The sequence below is a fragment of the Rhagoletis pomonella genome, unplaced genomic scaffold, assembly GCF_013731165.1.
Source record: "Rhagoletis pomonella isolate Grant_MI unplaced genomic scaffold, Rhpom_1.0 Rhpom_scaffold_00003, whole genome shotgun sequence".
Classification (NCBI taxonomy): domain Eukaryota; kingdom Metazoa; phylum Arthropoda; class Insecta; order Diptera; family Tephritidae; genus Rhagoletis; species Rhagoletis pomonella.
In genome coordinates, this window is record NW_023458557.1 from 78,382,374 (window position 1) to 78,407,839 (window position 25,466).

Genomic DNA, 25,466 nt, shown 5'->3' on the forward strand with positions numbered 1-25,466 from the left:
TATCGTAAATTTTAAATAATTTTATTTCATGGTATGTTTAAATGCTTTCAGATATTGAATTTTTACTCATACTTCATACAATTTATGACTCAATTTGAATCCCGGGATAAATCCCGGGTTCCCGGGATTACCTAAAAATATCCCGAAATCCCAGGATCCCAATTTTCCTGATATTTTGGCATTCCTAATGTGTACATATGTAAAAGTATGTGTATACATAAGTATTAAGTATTTAAGTTTATTTTGTTTTAGTTATTTTTTCAATTTATTTAATTTCTTGTTTTTTAAAGTTACGAAATTTTTTTAATTTAATTTGGTATCAAATTTCTTATAAAATTTTCGCACAAAAATCTGTTTAATAAACCACATTTTAAATTTTGGCTCTGTTCTGTTCTATTTATTTGTATTCTGTGATTTTATTTTCCTGTATTTTATTTCACAAAATTTTTTATATTAGTTTTTGTACTGCTTTAGCTTTTTAATTTCTAATTTTACATATAAATTTTATTTTATTTTTATTACTATTTTTTACTTATTGTATATTTATATTATCTTCTATAGTTTTACTTTTTAATTTTCTTTTTTTTTTTGTTTCATTTTCATTTCATATTAATATTTATACTTTACTTTTTTTTATACTATTTTATTTTTTCTATTACTATTTTTATTTGTTTTAATTTTTTTTCGGTTTCAATTTTGTTTATCTTTGGTTAGAGGGGTTTAATTTTTTATTTAAGTTTTTTTCTTTTACTTTTTAATTTAAAAAAATCTGATGGTTTTCGCAAAGTAAGTGGCATCTCTATCGTGACATAAACGTCAGCCAACTTCACTCAAGTTAAGCCTCATCCAAATGTCAAATGACAAATTTTTACCTTCTCTTTCTTTCTTTTTCTGCCTCCATTGACGAGTGTTAGCAAATTTTTGTTTCCGTACCAAAAGTAAGCTTATTTATATAAATTTATTGTGTAAATATTATCTTAAGACATGTACCAATATGTATTTATCAATTCTTTGTTTATTTGCAGTAATAAAAATGGAGAACGACGCCGGCGAGTCTGTTGATTTGTACTGCCCCAGGAAATGGTAGGTGAACACGTGTTTGCTAGCTGTGGCGGAGGAGCAGCAATTGCATTTCCAGTTAACTAATATGAATTCCCATCCTTATTCTACAGCTCTGCCTCTAACAGAATCATCCACGCCAAGGATCATGCTTCAGTGCAATTGAATATTGTTGATGTTGACCCTGAAACTGGCCGCATGACTGTTGGTGCTAAGACCTACGCTATCTGTGGTGAGATCCGTCGTATGGGTGAATCCGATGATTGTATTGTGCGTTTGGCCAAGAAGGATGGTTTGATCACCAAGTGAGTGTGTGCAAATGAACAGAGCGGCCGGTGCACTGACTAATATTTCATTTGTTTTTATTGCAGGGCTTTCTAAATGTATATACTTCAATAAAATTGCAGTTTTCAAGATTTTTAACTGGAAGAAATGTTTTTTTTTATTTGCTAAACAAGTGTTGCTTTATGCTAAAGAAAATAATCACTTTATGGGACTAATGGGTAAAGGGAAGCTGTTCGGACATTGAGTATATTTAAAACTTTTATAGGAAGGGTCCAAAACCTTTAAGGTATTATTTGGATGTTTGAATTTTTGCTGTATGTTTTTGTTGAACCACTATAGTGGTAACTTGGTAAAATGTTCTTTTTTCAAGGCTGATCCGAAGGCAAAATTCAATGTGCCTTGGCCCCTTTTGCCACGTTGACTTTTTAATATCACATATATATCGACGACTGAGTGGAAGATCTACCTATCAGAAAACTTCAACAACGCCCTGCCTAGGAGGTCTACTCCGTATTGAATCGAATTGAGTTTCCAATCGTAATACAAGTTAGAACCGCAGAATTTGGTCGAAGAACGCAATATTTTGTAATTTGATTGAAAAATGCCCTAATACCCATGGAATTCGGGTTATCGACCAAAAAAAATTGAAAAAAGTAAAACAGCTACTCTGTTGTTACCATCTGCTTAATCCCATTTCGAATATTTGATTCTAATCGCAATTTTTTGTTATTTCAAATAAAATTTTTAGTTTTTTAAAAGCTAGTCGTCTTGTATTTGCAACCCTGCACGACTTTGATCGAGTCTCGACTAAGCAACTCTGCGTTATTCTGATTGGAAACGGGCACAAAAGAGATTGCAAAAAGTTTTTCATTGATGATTGATGGAAAACACTTCGGGGATGTTAAATCAGTAATTTTACGCAAAAATTAAAGAAATTAAAAAATGCACAAATAAATAAGCCTACGAATGTTGAAAGTGAACGCGAAATGTCATAATTTAGTTTTATTAATTCGTTTGTACGCGAATGAAGTGGAAGTTGAGAAAAAATTTGTGTAATTGAGGAGGTGCATCCAAAGTAAAAATAAATACATAATTGGAAGCAAACAAAGTCAAAAGGCGCATGAAATATTTTCTAAGCCATTACAAAAATTGTTAATACGGAACGCAGGGACATTTTATGCGAACAAGGAGGGGGGTTTTTCTTTAACTATTTGCACGCACTGGCGTAGCGGCTGTGCAGAAATCTTCCGCGAAGGTCATTATCCCAAAAATAGAATCGCAAGTGCAACACCCATCCACCAGCTTATTGCTGTGAGCGCATTGCATTATTTCATAGAGATATTTTGCTAAATACTTTTTGAAACATTGTGTAAGTGCATAATCTATTCAACTTTAACCAAGTGGCTGCATTCATATTTTGCGAACTCATTTAAACCAGCTCAATTACGTTTGCTTATTCCGCCAGTATTATAAGGTAAACTCATCATCTATAGTTTTACTTTTGTTGTAATCATACATCTTTATATTGTTAAGTATTTTAAACATGACACTTTATTTATTATGACGGTAATGACTTATTTAAGCACTTTTAAACCCCCATAAATTGAAAGGAGATGAGCACTGTGACCTAGGAATCTATTATGTCCTCTGCTTCACTTCCGTTAAACCTATGGTGCTTAAAAGGTTCGGAAGAGCTTAGAGGAGAGGGAATATTTGGGTCTGGAAATGGCGTCGCATTGGATTGGGATTGGAAAGGCACAGTGTATTGTAGGAACTCCTGTGTTTCTCTTTTGCAATAGTTTAAAACTTAAAATCTCATTAAATTAGGAAAGCACAAGTTCTGTTTTCTTTATGCTCTTCTTTCCTTGCTAAATTTAAAAGATGTGACATTTATCGTTCTTGTAAGATTATAAAAAATTCCCCAAACAGGCTGGGGGGAGTGTAGATGACGGTCATACATTGGCCAGACGTAAATCTGGGTTGGTCCGGTCAACGGTGACCCTGCTATCGTTGAAAATTAATGAAACAATTAGCTTTTTCTCTTAATAAAAGCTGAAGACGAGAAATATATTCACAATAAATAGGATTATGAAATAGCAGCTGCAAATAATACTCTTTCGGAGTACGTTTTGCTAATAAATATGTATGAACATTAAAACCTCTTAAGTTGATGAGTCATAGAAATATAAAATGATTTGGTATTATGATTATAATTTGAGTGCAATAAAAGTGGTCGTCATGCAGTGAATAAACAGATACAACTCCGTAAATAACATCAATTAGCTTTAGAAAGTTTTATAACTGACTAGGTAACGCCTGTTAAATGACTTTGACAATCAGCAGTTTTAGCGATACTGAATAAAGGTTATTTATTGAAAATAGTTAGACAACAGGCTTATGAGGGATAAATTTCATGTAATTTGTTATGTAGCAGCCACCGATTTTTGGCATTAGTGCATCTATACATCCGTATGTACCCTGCAAGAATTCTGCTATAGTAGGCGCATGTATACTATGATCTTTTTGAGCAACTTTATTGGTTTGGGCATATACATCCAATCAGAATTTAAACCACTTTTCCTTGATTAACTCTTCATGATCAGTTTTTCGAAGAAATTGATTTCAAATCATTATTTCGTGCACTTTTTTTCTACTTAACATTTAACAACCCACAGTATAAAACCCAAAGTATTTATTTTTCCGAAAATCCATTTTATCTAATCTATCACCTAGGTTTTATGCATCTCTAGTTTAATATTTATATTTAAAAGTCTGTCATACAGGTTTGGCTGGATTAGATCGACGATTATCTCCTCAATCACTTGATTTTTTCCCAAAAAGAAAGAGGCGTTGTCATATTTTTCCTTCAAAAATATTCAGAACTTCTAAACAATGTTGTGATAAACGCAATTGCAATGTTTGTCCTGAACATTGTAAAAAAATATATATCAAAGTAACACGAAAATTAAAATATTGATGCATAATGCAACTAGCTATAATTTTTTTTTTGCAGTACAAATCGTCGCCTGGGAAAAAGATTGTCGTATGTTAATTTCGGCAGGTTGTGGAAAATCGCGATGAAAGTTTGAATGCAATTTCTCAAAAACGCGAAGATAGATTTTCTCCAAAATCTGAAAATGTTACAAAATTCTTAAATTTGTAACGTTTATTGTTAATTAGTTTTGAGTTTATGAAGGATTTTCTTTCGTAAAATTTTGTCGTAAGCGTTATTTGTCCACAATTTGGCAGCATTTTTGTATGAAATACGATAAAATGTGATCGAAATTTCTACAAAATTAACGACACTTTTTACTCGTTTACCCAGGCGACAAAATGCCTTTGTAAATAAATTAATAATGCATTAAAGTGATTATATTGAAGTATATTATAGTATAACATTCCATATTTTTTGCAATCACAATGCATTTTTGTGCATTAGATTTGTTTGGTGTGTCCGTTAGACACTACTGGTCTGATACGTTACGAAGGCTTACTGGGTTGTCAAGGGTTAAATTAGATCTCAATTTCAAATAGGTACATACCAAGTATACATTATATGGAAAAGAAATTGGTGCCAAATTACTTGTCAACTCTGCATTTGTCTGTTTTTTTTTTTTTTTTTTTTTTTTTTTTTTTTTTTTTTAGAAAGGCAAATAACACGAAACACCAAACTAAAAACAAATGATTCGCTGCCACATTTGTTTGTTGGTATTCACTCTGTGGTTTATGCTTTCGTTGCCTGTCTTGTTTTTTGCTGTTGTTAGCCGCGCTAACAAATATTTGTGTTTGACTGTATGTGATAAAAATAAATGATATCCAGTAAACACGTCAGTAGCGACAGTGCTGCTGTCTGGGTACACTTGCACCGAAAATGTACCCAAAAAGCACTTAAAGTGAGTGACTTCGAGTCAAGCAAGTACATTGATGTATGTATATGAACATACATATGTACATACTATGTATGTATGTTCGTATGTATGCATTTCGGTGGACATATTAAAATAGGCACGTCAAAAACAACTAAGTGCACAAGTACCGCATGCTCACGAATGGAGTACATTTATGCAAATAAATATACATACATACATATATGAATGCTTCACTTGCCAAATCGATTAACGCCATTAACAAAAATAATGTACAGTGGGCCTTATAAATAAAAACTAAGCAATTGTTTTATTTTTTATTTCCGACCTCTTACTCGATTTAATCAATTAAATTTAAGTAAAAGATCTGAAGGTTTAAGAAAAGCAATTGCTAAGTTTTTAATCATAAGGCCCAATATGTATATTTTTAAATTCTCTTTATAATATAAATATAAAGTTAATATACATAAATATAATAATTTCTGACTATACTTACCAAGTGGTTTAACATTTAAATTCAAGAGATTTTTTAAAAATGGAGTTAATCGATTTGGCATTTGAAGTATTCATACATAAGTACATAAGTATGCTTGTATATATCTAATGAAGATATACGGAACAGAACACAGATATGTACATGTGTATATGTAAAATAATTTAGTAACTGCTCATTTGACTGGTTTTATTCGCTTTTTGTATGATGATTGTAGAAGTTATTTCTCAGAAGATTTTAATTTTTCTATTATCTTGATATGCATCAGACATACAGTATCGGTCATATCTATAGCACGCCATTTCAAAGTGATATTGTGTGCTACTTATGTTTATTTATTAATTTTTAAGAATTTTCAATTAAAATATAGTTCATTCTCAGACAAATTCGATACAAACCCAAGCTTAAAAATTCGTAGAAAGCTACAAAAAAGTGCAACAAATTTTCACATAAATTTCAAACTTTTTTCTCGGAAGTGTTAGGATTTTTTTGAGTACACAGTTTTTTAGCCCCTTCAATTTTAGTCTGATAATGTGCAAATTTGAAGTGGCTACGAATTACCGTTTATTTTTTAGAATTTTTTTTGTCGCATTGGCTTCCATAATGAATAAACTCAATTTATTTGTATATGGAAGAAATCCGCAACACCTTTGACGAAAAAAATTCTAAAAAAGCAACGGTAACTTTTAGCCACTTGAAACTTGCACATTGTCAGACTAAAATTGAAGGGGCTAAAAAACTATGTACTCAAAAAAATTCTTACACTTCCGAGAAAAAAGTTTGAAATTTAGGTGAAAATTTGTTGCACTTTTTTGTAGTTTTCTACAAATTGTTACACTTGGGTTTATATGGGGTTTGTCTGAGAATGAACTGTATTTTAATTGAAAATTCTTAAAAATAAATAAATAAACATAAGTGGCACACAATATCACTTTGGAATGGCGTGCTATAGATATGACCGATACTGTAAGTGTGAACACTTTTTCCTAATCATCAAAATATATGTAAATTGAAAAAAAAAAATGGTCCAAGGGAATTCCAAAATCGTTTCATATTTTAAGATTTACACCAAAATATTTCGGAAAAATATTAAGATTTGGAGTTGGACCGATTTGAAAACACTTCCAAAATTTTTTTTTTTTTTTTATGAATAAAAATAGTTTTTTAAAGTATTTTTCTGAAAGAAATCACTTCAGATGACAAACTAGCTTAAGCTTAAAATTAGCATAAAAATATTTTAAAAAATAATGAGATTTTTGATGCTGTTTTTGAACTTTTTTTCAAAGATTCGTTTAAGAAAAACTGGAAAACTTGGCTAAAACTGTAGCGATTTGGACTTTAGGGTATCATTGGAAAGGTATTTCCTCGCCCTTTTTCTTTCTATGCAAATAAACTCATTGTAAGTATGAAAGAGAAAGGTAAGATAAGCGAACGTCATTCCAAGTTGAATTCGTTCCCACGACAGTCGGGTCTACGTAACCGGAACGACCCAGATTTATATCTGGCCAAGGACTGTCACTCCAGCAACACGCCCCAAAAAGTCTTTGGGGAATTTGTATGCTGCTACAACAACAACAACCAAGTTGAATTAAAATGTGTTGATATTTGAAAAATTGGGACGTGACATAGTTTCTTTGCATAGAAATAAAAAGCATCAGAAAATACCTTTCCACTGATATACCATAAGTTTACATCGGTATAGGCGGCATCAAAAATCTCACGTAAGTCTTAATATTTTTCCGAAATATTTTGGCGCAAGACTTCAAATATAATAAATTTTGTAATCCCGGTGGAAAAACAGCAAATTTTGTGGTGATGCAGTCTAATGTACATACCAAGTGACCTCACAGGTCCGCCCTGCTCAATTTAATAACGGCCTGTTGCACCCTAAAAGTACCTTCCAGATTTACCAACTAACAATTCTACTTACAATTTTAAGTGTGTCATTCACGAAAAGTTAAAAGTTTTTAAATATAATGTAAATACATGGATTCAAATGAACTCCAAAATCCTGTATTTTTGTGTAACGGCGAAAACTTTTTTTTTTATTTAAACAACAATTGGAATTTTGATGACAATTTTTGAAGTTTGATTAATTTTTTTGCAATTTTTGCTAGCTTTGAAACCCTTATTATTGTGGCTTCTCTTAAAGATTGAATTATATTTTAAACGAAAATTATTAAAAATAAAAAAATAAACATAATTTGCAAACAATATCATTTTGAATTTCGCTTCTAATTAGTTGAACGCAGGTGTAGGTATGTACATATATATGTACATATGTATGTTCCAACATATTTGAGAACAAGCCAAGCTTACTCATGCCACCACTCAACTTAATTGATGGGTGCAACTGTACTTAGCACTTTACACGTTATACATATCTACATGCACACATATGTATCTACATTTCTTGAATGTTTTTGCATCACTTGCATACGTTTGTATGCATGTATGTATGTATGTATTTCTTTATGCACTCCTGCTTGATTTAGTCATCGCCAGTGTCGCATGTTTGCGTATACTTAAACACTAGGCAACAACAAAATGTAGCAACAAGTTTTATCTAACCCCTGAAATGTAGTAGTCACGACGGTACGGTATAGGCTTTTAATCTCATTTAGTAGAATGAATTAATGAACGTTGAATTACCCTCCTCTGGGAGAGTAGAGTGCATTTAGCAGACTGCGGATTGATCTGCGGAAGGTAGGGTACAACAAGGTGTTCCAGTTTCCCAAGAGGACTGTGATGTTCTTCCACATTGCTCGTGGTACTCAGTGCTTAGCTGGCTAATGTGGTAGTCTGGTAATGGTCCCCTAGCCAGTGGCTAGCCAGCTTACCTAACCTAACCTACCCTCTGTGCCTTACTCTAATCTACTGCGGAAGCGTTTGATACTTACCTACTCAAGTATTGCGCTAAAATTCAAGAGTTGCTTTGGTTGTTATCTCTGAGGCTGTTTGCAACCGCAACACAAGGTAAATTCTTCGCTTTTCACCAAAGGACTTAATGTAATGAATTTTCAACATCCTTCCTGGAGTTCCTACCCACGCACTTTGGGTGATGCGAATTAATTGGGATCGATCTGCCTATTGGGACCTGTATCAGGCTCAGCAGGCTCAGATTAATCTGCAAGCACTCTTAGTATTAATATTTTTGCCGCACAGTGTACCAACATACATTTATACATATCCAAAAACAGAAGACGACCCTCACAAGAATGACTGGGGCTTATAAAAAAATATCAGCATATGAATATATTCCCACTAGGAAGCAAATGGAATTAATGCAGATTTCTAAATAAGTACTCGTACGTATGTACATATGTACTTACATATGTATGAGTGCAACGTGCAACGCAAAATGGTATATATACATGCATTAAGTTTTACATAAAGAAGTGAATATGACCAGCAAATAAAATGTTTTATTTAAATAAGTTTCTAAATAAACCAGGAAAGGCATGCAAGTGGTCGCATTTAAAAGAACGAGGAAGAAATCAACATCACTATAGAAAAACTTACTATTGACTCAATACTGCTCCCATTTTAATTAAAGTTTTGAGTTCGGATCCAGCAAAAAAAAAACCCCTTCAGAGCTTTGTTGTGTTTCTCTCTGGAAGAGCAACTGAGAAATGTTCTGAACGCTTTTGGGTTGTTAACTCAACTTTTAGTTTAGTGCAGAACTGGAATGAATTCGCCGTTATAGTACCAATTGAGAGAGGCCTCTCTGATTATTTTCAATTTTTTTTGTGCAGCCCTTTTCGAGATATCGATTTTTGAACAAAAAACTCTTCTTTCTTTTAACTGCCAATCGGAACCTTTTTTTGTTTAAAATTTTTCATTTTCAAAATACTTTTGGAATATAAAATCAAAAAAAAAAAATTCAGATCCTTATTACTCAACAAATTTCCATACAATTTAAAAATTTTTAATATAAGATGTTGATTTCATGAAAGCAGATAGTTTTTCGCAAAGTTATGGGCATTTAAAAAGGAACGTTTAAAAAAAAAACTTGAAAAAATCAGGGTGGCCATATCAATTGGTACCATAACGTAAAATTATTAAGAAAATCGGTGATCCAAAAGTCAAATGATGTCCGGATTTTTCTGGAATGCGCCAGATAGATATATATATACATATATGTGCATATGTGTGTATGTTGTATGTACAATCAAGTTAAATAAAACGAAGTGCATTTGTGTTACTCGCACGCGCAATTTAGTCTGAATTCGTTATGGCGAATATCTTTTTGTCTTGCTAAAAAATTCTAGTGAAATTTTAAATGCTTTTAATGATGGCATACAAAGCAACAAGTACCTTCATAGTATATGTCATATGTATGAATGTATGTAACCGAGAAGAAAATAGCGCAGGAGGCAGTGTTGCCAGATTTTATTTAAAAAAAATTAGTTCCCAAGAAAAGATTTTTATTTTCAACACGAAACTGTAGCCTACAGAAACGAGGGGATTTTTTAGTGTGTTAAGGCTTTTTAACCGTATGACTGGAATGCAGCTGATCCCCTTTTATTCAAAAAAGGAAATTCTGCAGCTCCGTCGCTCTTTTTCACTTAAAAATTTACGTCCAAAAAAAACAAAGGACATACCGGTCTCTCAAATCTGAAATTTTGGCAAAACTGTAATTTGTACTAGGAGGTAATTTAAAAATGTTGTCGGCTTGGGTAAAATACTATGAATATGGCAACGTTGGCAGAAAGTGATACTTTTTCGCCTCGCTGCTTGAAATCCTCAAAGCCTGCAATTTTGCAAAGAAATATAGCGAACTGTTTTCCGTCGTACGAAAATACATATAATTGCTTTTAAAATGCTCAACAGCCAGCTACCATTTTGAGACGCAATTTGTCGTTTCAAATGCGATATATGTGTGTATGGATGTACATATGTAATTATATTTACGTGTGCTAAAAGACTGATATAACTTAAAAGCGGACATTTTTTAGAAAATTATGCAGAATTACTCATAATAAAAATCTTTTGTAGCTTCCCAGTGAGACGAGAATAGGCATCTCCATTGCTAGTTAATTGAAGTTTTTAAACACGTGTCTCCTGAAATATAGCGTTTTGTGGAGTTGTGACAGTCCTTCAGTAAATGAGTGATATGTTTTTTTCCTTTGATAATAAAAAAACTTCTAGTTTGCTTATCTCATATCATATTTGCTCTATTTACCAACGTAAATATTTTTATTTATCTACACGTACATACATATTTGCGCTCCTTTCTGGCGCTCATTTTTGTGCGAAGTCAACACTTTGTGTCGAGGTGAAGTGAAACGACAGCTGTGTAATGCTTGGGTACAAGTAAATAAACGTTAATACCCTGTGACGATACATTGTACTGTTAAATACAGATATGTATGTATTTGTATGTACAGTGGCGGTCACGTACCTAGCACAATTTCAGTTTTTACAATATTCACAATGTTTACGTCATAATTTTTTGCGCTAATTTTTTATAAAAATATACTAGATTCTGTAACATAAACCGTATAAGTCAAAGATTAAAACTTTCTGTACAATTTAGGAAAGTTAATAACTTTCTAAAAAATTTCATCAAAATGTTCAACTTTTTATTCAGAATTTATAGAAGCTTATTGGGTATGAAGTTTTGTAGTATATTAAATTTTAGTATAATAATGTGCAGGTTTACAAATTCTGAAAAATCTCCTTGATTTTTGATATTCTTTTCATTGCTGACGGTTTCACGCATTTTCTTCCGTACAAAGTATGTATGTATGTTCCAATATTTTGTTTTATGGAAGAAAGATCACAACACCGTAAACAAAAGAAAACAAATTATCATACCCAATAAGTCTCGAAAAATGCTTAATAAAAGGGTAAAAATTTTAATAAAATTTATTTTTAAATTTGTTAAAATTTCCTGATTTTTTTTTCTTTAATTTTTGAATTGTACACAAAGTTCTAAACCATGACCTATATGGTTTTTTTTTTTTTTATTTAGTAATCCCAACGGTTTTACCCGGTTCCCGCCCATCCGCACGAGGGGCGCAGTCCGCATGACGTCCGGAGCCCGTATTTCAATTTTTTCGCGCCGAGTCACGAAAGGCAGGAGTTTGTTAAGTGTCGAGATCTTAATCTCTTCAGCTACAGAACTAAATTCATCAGCTGATTTTATGTCTCTATGTTAGTAATTCATGTATTGAGAGAGGATAGTATCGCTTTCTTAATGCTGATAAGCGGATGGTATATCAAACGTGCTGGAATGAGAGTTAAAATTCTGGCATAAGCAACGTAGTGACTCGTGTAATTCGAAATTAGTTTAACAAGTTTTCAAAAATAGGAGACAAAAGTTTCTTGATACACGAGAGGGAACATTGAGGCTAACTTCACCCAGAAGTCACCAGCCTATCAGTAATTTAACCATAAAAATTGTACCAAGCATATCCCTGCGACTGACAAGCTTAGGAAGATTAATAAGTTTTAATCGGCTCGTATTTGGCGGAAGGTATTATTGAGAATCCCAACGTAAATTTCTTAAAGCAAAGGGTAGGAATTGTTTTTGTCTGAGTAAATTAGATACCTTGGATTCCAAACCACCGAACCGTATTCCAGAATTGGTCTGACTAAATTCTTTTGACCATCGTTTCGTTTATGTTATAGATTCTGCCATTTTTTTTTTATAAAAAATTCACAAAAAAAAAAAATTGTCACTTAAAGCATTGTGAATATTGTAAAAAATAAATGTATGCTATTTACGTGAACACCACTGTACATACATACAAAGCTCTTCATTGTGTTGCCCGCTTTGTTGCTGAGCAGTGTGTGCCTTACACTACGCCTCACACCTCCTCATCCTAGCTTATTTCATTCACTAATGTAAGTACATACGTACGTGCTTTTTAATTTTCGCAAAGTCTGTTTTTATCACGTTTATATCAACTGACATTCTTGTTTATCCAGATATTTCTTTTTAGTCACACTCACTCCCACGAAAACTCATATAGTTCAGCTTGGCTGAATTTACATTTTTTTGTAGGAAATTTCTTCGCGCCAGACTGCACTTAGATAAGTTTTAACTAGTGGTTCTTACATTCTTACATAAATATTTATTGTTATCTTTATACCATCAAAAACCTCTATAAATTGCTGGAGTTGAGGGTAGGTCGGGAATATTGAATTTTATGCGTTTAATCGTATTTATTTATTGCCTTGAGCTAATCCCAGCGATGAGGACGTTTCTTTTGATTTTTTTTTTTGTTGGCAAAAAAATTATAAGCTAAACAATTTGTATGGTAGAGGGCAAGATTTAAAGCAGTACTTATGGGAATTAAATTGTGGAAATTTGAATTTAAATCAATGGCGGTGTAGTCATCCTTGAAATTGACGTTCGCACGTTACTCGTACTTCGTTGAGATGACCATCTAAATTTAGATTAATCAACAGATTTCTGAAATTTTTCATGTATGGTGAAGACAATCTACAAGAAAACTTTGAGGGGAATCTAGCGGAGTTAACAAAATGTATTATAAAAGCTAACTTTAAAATCGGTGTATAGTGCTTATCATAACTATGCGACACTCACATATTGACAAGATTTGGCTATTTATTTTATTATTTTTTAATTTTAATTATTTTTATATAAAAGTATAGTTCCTTCTTCAACAAAACCCGTATAAAACCATGCTTCAATGTTTGTGCAATATTTAAAAGAAAATGTAACTAACTTTCGTAAAAATTTTGGGCCTTTTAATTAGATTTCTTAGAAAGATTGTGAGTATGCAGTTTTGTAGCCCCTTTAATTTTAGCATAATTAAGTGAAAATTTGACCATGATTTTGAGAATTTTTTTTTCTGTTGACGATGTCAGTCATATTTATATAGTTCTTTATGTTCGACTATTTTTTTTTTTTTTTATATAGAGAAAATGAGTAAGTCCTTCGAGAGAAATTTTTCCTATGAATTTTGATTGTTTTGCTTCCATTCGAATCGGTCGAACAGCTCTCCGGAATTCGCGCCGATAATAGATTTACCTCTCCAGGGTAATCGATCCCAAAAAACTGTCGCCGTGACCTCGTTGGCTAATAGAATCCAAATTGACCTTTCTCGCCTTCGTTTTAATGCCAGAAATCCATTTTATTGACTGTTGTTTGAGCTCCAGTCTGAGTTGGCATATGAAGAGGTGGCTGGTGTCGCACAGTGACATTTGATACCCATTTTGTGTCCACAATTTAAAAGATTAGTATATTCACATAAATTTAGGTTTAAAGGAGTTACTTAAAATCTTAAACAAAATAATTTTGTTAAAAATAATAATAAGAATGGCTGACGTTTATATTATTTAAAAGTTATAGGGATCGCTTAATTCGAATCTGAAATCAAAATAACTAAACACAAAATGGCCGATCCAATATGGTGCCTGAAATTAAAATAAATGTATTAAATTTGAAAAATATTTATTAAATTCACGTAAAATTGAGTTATATTTGTTTTTTTTTTTTTTTGAAGTTTGTATTTTAACAAAAATGCTATTGAATTATAATATAAATAATCATGTTTACGTGTATCTCACACGAAATTGATTGAAAATAATTAATTGAAAAAAATCATCTTCAGAAAAACTTTCAATGTTATGTGGTACAAAATCGTGTCTTAGACAAAAAACTTTAAAATTAAACCTCATATAGAACTGACCTGTAGAAGAGAAACCCATTTAACAAAATTAAAATCGATTGCCCCAATGGCTTTTGGCATTCTTTTAAACTTTAGCATTACAGTTTTACTTTTCAGCGCCACCACCAGGAACTGCTTGCTGAGCATTTTGATACGCTTCCATACGGGAAGCATTTGGGCCTCGCTGTGCAGGTGGTGTTCAGGCGACATAAGAAGGCATCTTGTCGCTGTCCGGAGAACGGTGTTCTTAGAAGTCTGTAGCTGTAGTCTGCGTCCAACTAGTCCCCAGCAACCAAACAGGCGCGGCATAGTTCAGAACCTCTTCATATTCGCATTTGTCTTCGTATTACTAAGTCTTTGCGTTCTCCTTCGTATACGTTTTAGTTACTGTTTTCGTATTTGGATTGTATGCGTACCCGTTGTCATCTTCGCCGTCTTCTTCATATTCATCGTCGTATTTGTCTTCGTCTTCAGCTTCGTCGTCGTGTTCGAATTCGTCTCTGAATTCATCTTCCTAACCAACTTCGATGGCTCTACGTATTCGTATTCGACCTCCAACAAAAGATAAAGAATCTCAACCATTTCGTTATTAAATAATAAAGAAAAAACGATCCATGCGTCGGTTTATTCTACTTTTAAAGGAATACTTAAAAATGAGTAATATCTCACGAAATTAATTCCTGATTAGCCATATATTTTATGCGATCCTTTTAGGACGCGATTAGATGCATGTAAAGTGCAATTTCCTCCAACTATCGCGTCGCCGTAACGCACCTCCCCTTAGATATTTTTAAAAGTTAAATTAACGCTGACACATGCAATGACCTTTTTCGATAAATTTTTCCTCTATAAATACTAAATACTTGCCACGTGTGATGATGGCTTGTTTACTGTTACCTGCAATTTTCTTATATCATAGACAGACTGCAACGTCAAACCGGATTAACGGCGCAGTTGATCTGATCAAAACTGCGCTCTGACAGACGGCAGTATTGCGGATTAAGCGAGCCGCCAGGTCATGCGTGCGAATCTCACAGCCAGCAAAATTTTTGTTTTAATTTTTTTTTAACTCTCAATTATTACTTTTATTTTTAACCGACTTCACAAAAAGGAGGAAGGTTATCAATTCGTCCGAATATTTTTTTTTGTATGTTACCGCATGATTTTGGACCACGTTAATCGATTTCTATAATTATTTTTTTTTAAAGGAAAGGTGTTACCAGGTGGTTTCGTTTAAATCCGATCATTGGATCATAAAGAAATTAACGATAATCTTAAATTTTTAAATTTAAATTTTAAAATTACTTGTTAATTATTGTTGTTGGAGCTTTTTTAATGAAATTAAACTCTATAAAAAAAAAAACTTCATAGGATTATGTGAAATCATACAAAACAAAAAATAAAATAGAATATATAATTAAAAAATGAAGAACTAAATGGAAAATGAAAAATAAAAATAATTTTTAAAAATTGTTCGGAGAGGGGATCGCATCCTGACGCTATAGAGTTGTAGTACGCAGTTCTGACCACACGGCTACCGCGGGCGACAAACTTCTATGTTTTGTTTACTCAGAGAACGCAGAATAAAAAGAACTGCAAAACTAGCGTGGACATTTAGCTCGTCGGCGTTTGTGCATTCATCATACTAATTCAAATAAGTTCCTATTTAAAATCAATCGGACGACGACGAGGTCCATGTCCAGGCTAAATTTGAGAAATATCCCTAGGACTTACTATGGATCAACTGCTTTTAATTACCGAGATAACTCGCAATTAACGAGTTGATCCGGATCAACGCTGCCGTCTGTCTATACGTTTACACTAATGCTTGTAAATCTACAGTGACGAGCAAAACTGTAACATGGTTTAACACTTTTTGTTTCAGCCACCGCTATATTTCCAAGTTCTAACGACTTTTATCCTTTTGTTGAATATTCTTGTTGGTACATCCCTACTCCCTCTCTCATAATGATTTGAAGTCAATGCAACAACAATAATAAAACCAGCAGACAAAAATGTAAATTAAGGCAGATGTTACAGTTTTGCACTCACTCTCAGTTTTGCATTTGACAGTTATCTTTTACTTAGTCGGAAGTCAGATGACTTTTTTCTTTATTGTATTTTATTGAAGAAGTGATCACCAGTAAATAACATAGTTAATCAGGAACCATAAATGTAAATAATAGATTTACTGCGGAAAGGCGGAACCGCATGAAAAGTGGAAAAAACTTTGGAATTTGCTACTTAAAAATGTTAAGACTTAGACAAAATATAGCCTAAAGTGTTCCCAAGGACAAAGGAAGTCTGTTAAAAAATATTACGGTACGATATCTTGTGAACTTAGAAGCAAGTAGCGATGCAGCCACTATTACAGAAGCGCTTAAGGTATTAAACTTTAATGCAAATCAGTAGACAGCGAGGCGACGAATTGCCAAATTGGCGCAAAGGCATCATAAAAGAAGAAAAAAGCTAATTTGACCAAAATATATGTGCGAGAGTGGTAGCATTTTGCTGTGTCGCCCGAAAACCGGACCGTCGCCTATTGGGATATATTAGGCCGTTCAGAATGCAATAAAAAACATATTTTTAAGTTTCAATTGAAGGTTATTTGGTCTGACAAGACTAAATTAATCGCTTTCAATCAGCTGGCCGGGCACGGTATTGGATCAAAGACCCAAATTAAGCCTAAGCGCATCATGTACTGCAAACTGTGAATCACAGTGGTAGGGTCTTAATTGTTTGGGGTTGTATTTCAAAAATTTTGTTGGTCCGTTAGTACGCATTATGCGTAAGGAACAGCATCTGTTCATATTTCAACAAAATTTGCAAGATGTAGTCGAAAAATGAGAGTTTCTTCTGAAAAATCACCCAAAACATACTGCATATGTTCGCAAAGATTGGATACAAAAGCAAAAATTTTCTAATTTGAAATGACCTCCACAAACCGGGGACATCAATCTCATCGAATTTGCGAAATCAACTAAAAGCGCAGCTTAATAAGTATCAGAGTCCCTAAAATCGAGTACATGAGCTGTGAAAGCAAACTAAGGATATACCTCCAGAATTTTTACAAAGATACAAATAAAGTATGCCAAATCACATCCAGGAACTGAAACAGGCAAAAGAGTACTGAACATTGTGTTAGTAGTTCTTTTTTTCGTGAAAATTGTTAAAAAGCCCTTCAAAATATATGAGTGCAAAACTGTAACATCTGCCTTAATTTACATTTTTGTCTACTGGTTTTTTTATTGTTGTTGTATTGACTTCAAATCATTATGAGAGAGGGAGTAGGGATGTACCAACAAGAATATACAGCAAAAGTATGAAAGTCGTTAGAACTTGGAAATATAGCGGTGGCTGAAACAAAAAGTGTTAAACCATGTTACAGTTTTGCTCGTCACTGTAAATGCAAATAAACTATGGATGTGTGTGTGTGTGTGTATTTCTTGTATCATAGCAAGTTAATTAAATTCAACACCCTCCTACATTGGCAACTATTGTTATCCTCTAATTTATTTATCGCTATCGATTACCCACATCTGCTTTCACACATACATATCCACACCCACGCAAATTTTTATTTACCATATTGTGCAATGTATTGTAAACTAACGTTGATTGACAAGCTTTAGGTGATTGGAAAGTCATTCAAATTGTTAATTAATGTTCAATAAACGCCAACAGGGTTCTTTTCTATTCACTTTTAGATTCGTTGCAAAGTAAGAGAGTAAATCTTTCTGACATATAATCGATACAGTATTCTTATGATGTCAGTATTTATCATTTAATGCCGCCGTTTACAAATAATATGATCTACAAATGAAAGGAATGGATGAATGAAAAAAGTAGGGCCGTTAAGGCTGGCTGGTACAACGGCAGTGTGATGTTCCTTAGTTGATGCAAACAATAGAATTGTAGAATGCAGCAATATTGCCAATTATTAATAGTTCGCTAGGCATTGAGAGTAAAATGTTGGCAGATCGTCAAAAGCAATTTTTTTTGCTCTAAATATTATTTTCTATACTCAAATGTTTGGCTTCTCTCTCTGCAAAAAAAATCTAGCACACAACTTCATAATTTAAATTTTACGTTGGTTGCTATAGCTCAGGCATTTTTTTTTTTTATTCGCAACTACATTAGCATGCCACTCCAAAAAAAAGGCAGTTCTCAAGCGGATCTTAAATTTGGACTTGGTTTTTATTAGTTACTCCATCAAAAGATTTTTATTCAATTCAATGTCATTCGTGGGCTAAGCTGCGTGGAAAATACTTCCAAAAATTTAATTTTTTAAAAAAGAAATTTGAAATTGGAGAAATTGGGGAATTCAAGAAAATCTCGTTAGATCATGGAAAATTGTATTTTTCCGAAATATTTTGGAACTCTTAAAATATAATAAATTGTATAATTCCGATGGAAAAACAGTGGCGTTTTCTTTTTTGTATGGAGAGTGATGTACTTCAATGTAGTACATGCATATACCAAAAGCGTTGCGGGTTTTCCAACGGAATTGTATACTTTATTACATAGTTTTTAAGACTTCCGCCAAAATATTTCGGAAAAATAGTATGATTTACGTGAGCTGTATGTATTTGAAAGTACCTCAAAAATTCTATTTTTTTTTTTTGATTCCGTGACCTTTAAACTGAGACTCTACTATTATTTGAGGTGATTTTTTAGAAAAAATATTTTGAAAACTAATTTTATTTTTGGAGGTATTTTAAAATAGGTTCAGCTTCTGTAGACCTTGATGATTTTCGGAAATATTTTGGCGGAAGTCTTAAAATTTAATAAATGCTGTATTAGAAACAGTACCAATTTTATTTTTTTTTTTCTTATGTAGAGTTATGCACCCTAATGTACTATAACGATCAAACCTTAAAACGTAAAAAGTTTTTGTAAAAAAAATTGTTTTTAGAAATATATCAAGTGCGAATAGGTTAATTTTCAAAAAAAAAAAAAAATATTTGTGAGAGAAACAAATTTAATATAGAAAAAAAATCAGATGAAAAATTACTGCATTAGTTAGATCTTAGCTAATGAATACATACTGCAATAAAAGATTACTAACATTGCATACAAAATCCAATTATTCTTAACAGGTCCGAAAAATGTTTGTTTTTTGGTTGTCTGGTTTCTTAATTTATGATTTTTTTGATTGATTTTTTGATTTTAAGGCTGCCATTTGGTGAAAAGTTGCAAAAACTATATTTTTCATCAATAACGCGACTTTTAGAGTTTTTTAGGCGGTCCAATTCACGACGCTAGCAAAAATATTTTATGCACACAAGAAAACAGATTTTTTTTTTGTTGTGGGACATCCTAATAAACATTGTACACAACCGCCCCTGACATGCGCCTAAATGTATGCTTATGGCTAGAAATGTATTCTGCAATACCAAACCCACATTAATGCATTTTTTGCTCAAGTTATAATTGCAGAACATAAATATGTATATCTCGAGCCTTGTGGTTTTTCATATACATACATACATACATATGTATGTTGGTATTACCCTTCTTGCATATGTACATACATATATGCAACCCTTCAGTTGGCACAACTCATTGCCCGCAAACTTCCGAAAGCATACTCGTTTTAAAGAAATATTTACATATGAAAAATGTAAAAACCAGCCTACAAATATTGTGAGGCGTTGGTTGGCACAAAATAAGCTGGCTGACCTGACCTGGAAAAATATTCATTCATTGCAAAAAATTGTCCGCATCCCACGCGTGCCAACAACTTTTCCGACGCCATGCAAACACGTGAACTTACTGCGCCAAGTCATCAAGTTTTTTTTTTTTTTTTTAAATATCTACATACTATGTATGTATAAGTACATATGTATGCTACACAAATTGCCGGCAGCGTAACACACGAGCTCCGCTCTTATGCAACAAATTCGCATACAAGTCATGGCGAACTAAACGAAAAAAGTGTTTTTTTTTGCAACTTTTTCGAACAAAAGGCTTTCCGTTACGCCTTCTGCCAATGTTAAGAGTGTGAAATGTTGCATTTTATTTTATTTAAATTTTACGTACATACATACTTACTATGTGTGTATATGTGCATACAACCTTTAGCTTGTTCTTTGCATGTAAAACGCCTAAAAGCCGACTTTACATTTCACATTTCTAAGGTTTCTTATTACAAAAAAAAAAGACCTTTGTGTGTACTCAGTATCTATGTGGGAAAGGCTGCAAATATTGTATATACACAGAAAATGCACTCAGAAAATTGCAAAATTCTATCGCAATACTTACTTTTATTTGTTTTTGTGCAAAGTAAAATATTCAAGTTCGCTTTCAAGTTGCCTCTTGAGGAGCATACATAGTTTTAGGTTAAGCGTGCATATGTTATAGGGTAACAGTACTTCAGTTCAAAAAGCCTCTCACACAAATATGCTCTATGTTCGGCTTGCATTAAGAATTGGCGTAAAGTCTATTAAGTTGATCCACTATGTCCAATTTTTTGGGGTATCACTAAAAAGTTCTTTGGCGCTGTTTATGTAGTGTGAGCTAAGATTGGGAGAAGATTTTTAACTGAATTCTCGTCTTCATCTCAAAATGCTTCTTCGACTGACTCTGTTACGTCCGAGGCCAGATAACTTTTCTTAAGAGATTTTGCTAGAAAAAAAAATATGGTGAGTTGCAACCATGCTATTGAATCCTAAAAGGGCTTTGGAAGGCGAATTCTGTGTAACAAAAGCTTCGACCACTTTTCGCTTATGAGTATTCACAACGGACCGACGAAAAAATTTCGGATAAATTTATTTTCATGCGAAACTCAGGATAAGGCTGAATATATTCTAAAGTTTCAAGCAGCGTCCGGACTTTGCTCCGATCGGAGTAGATTTACTCCGATTTCTTTTTTAAATTTAAAATCTAGTTGTCTCTTTTACTCCTCAACATTCCTTGCGGAATCACTTTGTATTTCTCAAAGCAGGGGATTGATGAAAGGCCCGGGCAGATACAAATTCTTTTCTGCGTCACAGGGATGATTTTGACTGACAAGACGCACAGAACATGGCGTGGCGACACAATGAAAACGTTGCCACAAACAAAACGGCTCAATTTTGATTGGCCAAAAGTGAGCTGGTTTTGAATTCCTTCCAAACATTGTTGTTTTGCCGCATTGACGCGCGTCAAAAGTAGAGAGTTGGGGAAATTTTATCAGTTGCGACAATGCATGCGTTGCCAATGTGGCGTCTTCTATTCAAAATCACAGAGTTAACTTCGGCATCAGTCAAAAGCATCCCTGTGACGCAGTAAAGAATTTCTAACTGGCGGAGCCTTAAGGACCAGAAAAATGTTTTGGAAAGGTGTATGTTTAGCAGCTTGGCAGAGTATATCGTCGCTTGGCATACAATACCGCGTATGAGGTGGCTGAGAAAAAAAAATAATTTTCGGAACTCTGTATCAGTGCTGGCCTACTTCACAAATTTAATGGTGAAAAATTTAGAAGAAAATTAGTTTATTTGCACTTTTGTGAAATTTTCGAACTATCATATAAGTAGTATTGCATTTTGCGTATACGCGGTATTGCACTCCAAGCGACAATATGTTTACGTTATTTATTTTACCGCACAGCAATGCTGCTGACGAAAGAAAATTTTCAGAGATGAATCCCGGTAAAAATAAATACAGGAACAGGCTTAATGTCAATAAGTTAAACCAAAGGTCAGAAATTTATACGCCGGTTGATAATCTACTTATCTTTTAAAAAATTATAAATTTATTGATGAAAGGTTTGTTTTGAATACTATTTAGAGATTAAGCTGATTTACAAGCACTCCGTGCCAATGCTTTACAATTACAATTAGGGTATTCACAAGATGTCGTAAGCGTCGTAATGTCTTAAAGTCGTAAATTTTTTCAATGTAAAATAACGGTTGAAACGGTTTAAAGGGATTGTTTGGGTATAATAAAAGCTATTTATATATTTGCTATCGATTTAGCAATGTTTTGGTGTGATTAAAAATGCTTTAAAAGCATTTTAACCGTTATTGTACATTGAAAAAATGTACGACTTTAAGACATTACGACGCTTACAACATCTTGTGAATACCCTAAATGTAAACAAAATGTGACGAATTGAAAACCACCTTAATATACATATGTATGTATATATTTACTTATATATGTACATATGTATACATATGCAAAATAATGCGTTAGTTTAGAAAAAATTTGATGAATTGAAAAGCCTGGCAGGTCTATGGCTGCCCGCAACACAGTACTTCGAATCGCAAATCTAGCTGAGCGAAACTATTTAATCAAATACACTTTGATGAATTTTTTGGGTCATTTATTACGAATCTGAAGTGATTTACCAAAAATTGAAAATGGCGGATCCAATATGGCTGACGAAAAATGAAACAAACTGGTACATTTTTATGAAACTGGGTATCTGAATCTAAAGTAAAAAAAAATTTCGTAATTATTTATGTGTGAGAAAAATTTTTTAAGTCATCGATAACTATTATTTTAAGGCTTAAATAATCAAACCCTTTTCATAATAATTATCAGCCAGGTAAATATTTTTAAGTCTTTAAAGTCTTTTATATGAGACTTATATTACAGAAGTCTTGTCATAACCATTATCATTGAGATAAATATTTTTAAGTCTTCAAAGACATTTATTTTAAGACTTATATTATAAAAGTCTTTTCATAATAATAATGAGTGCGGAAAAATTTTTTAAGTCTTAAAGGACGGGGCTTATTCAGGACGAACAAGCCCCCTCTTTTAAGACTTAAAAACGTTGTTCGCGCTCATAATTATTATGAAATGACTTTTATAATATAAGTCTCAAAATAAAAGTCTTTGAAGACTTAAAAATATTCATCTCAATGTTAATTATTGTTATTTAGATCTCTTTAGTTATTGGAAGCAGATATTCCGCATATTTCTGAACAATTTTGTCAATAAAATGTTTGTTATTTAATGGTCAGTGGAAACCCTCCTAGCATTATTAACTCTGTTTCCACTTGGTACTTTTTAAAAGGCTCATATTATTTGTCATTTCAGCACCTAGTAGAAAAAGATCTTTATAAATATAGACAAACTTTAGGAAATGTGAATGATTGAGTTCCTATGGTTTTTTTTTTTCATATTTATGGGGTTGGTTAATGGTATATTTAGAAACATGAATTCCAAAAGTAAATTATCAAAGTTCTGGAATAAGCAGAAAATTGCAGCAGTTTTGGAAAATAAAAGTCAACATAAGGTGTTTTTTTTTTCTTTTTATTGGACCACTTTTTTTAGTCATACTTTTTCGAAATTATTTATTTTCTTTTCATGCAATTTATTACCTTTCATGTTCCTCACAGAAAATTGATTGTGCTTTTCAAAATCATTACCGGCTACCGCCGCCAATAAAAACAAACAAATTGGTCAATAATTAAAACAAACATTGAAATGGTAAAAGTGTGCGAAAAAAAAACCAAAACATTATAACAACGACCGCAAGCTCATATTATTGCTCGGAAATCAACGCAAGCATCTTCGCTGTCGCACAAATCATCTCAATTGCTAGGCAGCACTCTTATCTGTTTAGAGTTGGCGTGCCGTACACGCGCATTTTCTCGCACTTTGCTCGTACCAGAATACTGATAAACTTGCATTTACATAGCTTTGTCCGGATGAGTAGCCATGCGTACAATACTTGCGCTGCATTATTAAAAAGTGAATTGATTGAAAGTGAAACTAAAACTGCATACGTAAAAAAATCAGCTGAGTTTAACTGAGCCTTTCTCCCTTCTTCGCTCGCGTAACTTTGCGCACAATGACTTCCATTGCAATTCATGTAAATACAAATGTAATGAAAGCACAGTGAACAACAAAAGTTGAACGACGCTAAAATTAAATTGGCGTATATATATATACATATGTGTGTGACAAGCCGAAAAAAGTGAAAATAAACGAGTAAATTACATACAACGCAACGACTACGAAACTAAGAATAGCACGCAGCACCGGATCCATTGCGCGAATCTGTCCACCGAGCTCGGAAGTGTGGACGCACGGGCTTTCTCCTTTCCTCGCAACCTCGACACCTTAACAAAGGCGGGGAAAATTTTCGTACTGGCGTGAGTACTGACAGAGCTGTTGATTTGGTTTGCTCTGCATGCCAGTTTGCTTGCCTGCCTGCCTGCCTGCCTGCCTGTTTGTTTGCCTGAAGGCCCGTTTGACTTGAATTTATTCTTGAAAACTTTTTTATTTCTTTTTATTGTTGTTGCTTGTACTTGGTAGTAAAAAATATTTTTATTGTTAAATATACATAAGCATTAGAATGCCTGACAAAAAAATTTGCAGCTTTTTCTCCAGAATTATAAAATATTTTTTTATTTTATTTTTTTTTATTTTAAGCTTGCCGCCAAAATATTTCGAAAAAATATTAAGAGTTACATATGTATGTAGGTAAGCTGGACCGGTTTCAAAATATCACTAAAAGTTTAATTTTTTTTTTTGTGATTAGGCTGATAAATTTTTTAAACATTTTTATGCAAACCTTAACCAAAGCTTAAACACCCTCTGTCATCTAAGATGTTTTTCTGGAAAAAAAACTAATTTAAGTAAAAAAAAAAAGATTTTGTATGCGTTCCCAAATCGGCACAGGTCACATAAATCGAAATATTTTGGCGGAAGTCTTTAAGTATAGAAAATTGTATAATTGGAAAAACAGTACTGATTTATTGGAGCGATGCACCCTAATATAGATATGTATGTACATAGGGGTAGGGGCGTTTCATATTTACTATCATTTTTGTTACTATCATCTACATTTTCCTTATTCGTCAGCGCTGTTGCCATCACTTCGACATGCCGTAGGTACAGTGACTCAAACAAAAGACCTCGTTTTGATTTTCTTAATATTCGTAATGTTTTTCGAGCTAATTTTTTTTGTTGTTATTTTTCTATAAAAATCCCATCCAAACTTTAACCAAAACCATCTAAATCACTGTTTCAAACTTAGAAAAGTTCAAAATTGAGAAAAATTCAGAAATTTTTTTCCTGGGTATGCAGTTTTATAGGCCATATAAATTTAGTCTGATGAAGTGCAAGTTTCAAGCGGCAAAAAATCGCTTCGATTTCTGAGATTTCTTTTTTAGACCT

At 32.9% G+C, this 25,466-nt stretch overlaps 2 protein-coding genes across 4 annotated transcripts in view; both read left to right on the forward strand.

Moving 5' to 3' along the window:
- The first annotated feature begins 859 nt into the window (after positions 1-859).
- On the forward strand, positions 860-1,488 carry LOC118735575 (40S ribosomal protein S21). 2 transcript variants are annotated; one of them, XM_036465392.1, is made up of 4 exons: positions 860-938; positions 1,026-1,083; positions 1,173-1,364; positions 1,431-1,488. In XM_036465392.1, exons 2-4 carry the CDS (start codon positions 1,034-1,036, stop codon positions 1,438-1,440), a joined length of 252 nt encoding a protein of 83 aa, XP_036321285.1. In that variant the 5' UTR covers positions 860-938; positions 1,026-1,033; the 3' UTR covers positions 1,441-1,488. The 2 variants fall into 2 exon arrangements, with proteins under 2 accessions (XP_036321285.1, XP_036321286.1); XM_036465393.1 differs by lacking the exon at positions 1,431-1,488 and having other exon boundaries at positions 1,173-1,368.
- Positions 1,489-1,533: 45 nt separating this feature from the next.
- Positions 1,534-25,466, forward strand: part of LOC118735574 — a 61,819-nt gene continuing 37,886 nt past the window's right edge. The window contains exons 1-3 of one of the 2 annotated variants that reach the window (XM_036465390.1): positions 1,534-1,630; positions 1,715-2,818; positions 23,681-24,439. The gene's annotated coding sequence lies outside the window, so the exon portion shown is untranslated. The remainder of the gene's footprint in view (positions 1,631-1,714; positions 2,819-23,680; positions 24,440-25,466) is intronic. The other variant, XM_036465389.1, reaches the window with a different exon arrangement.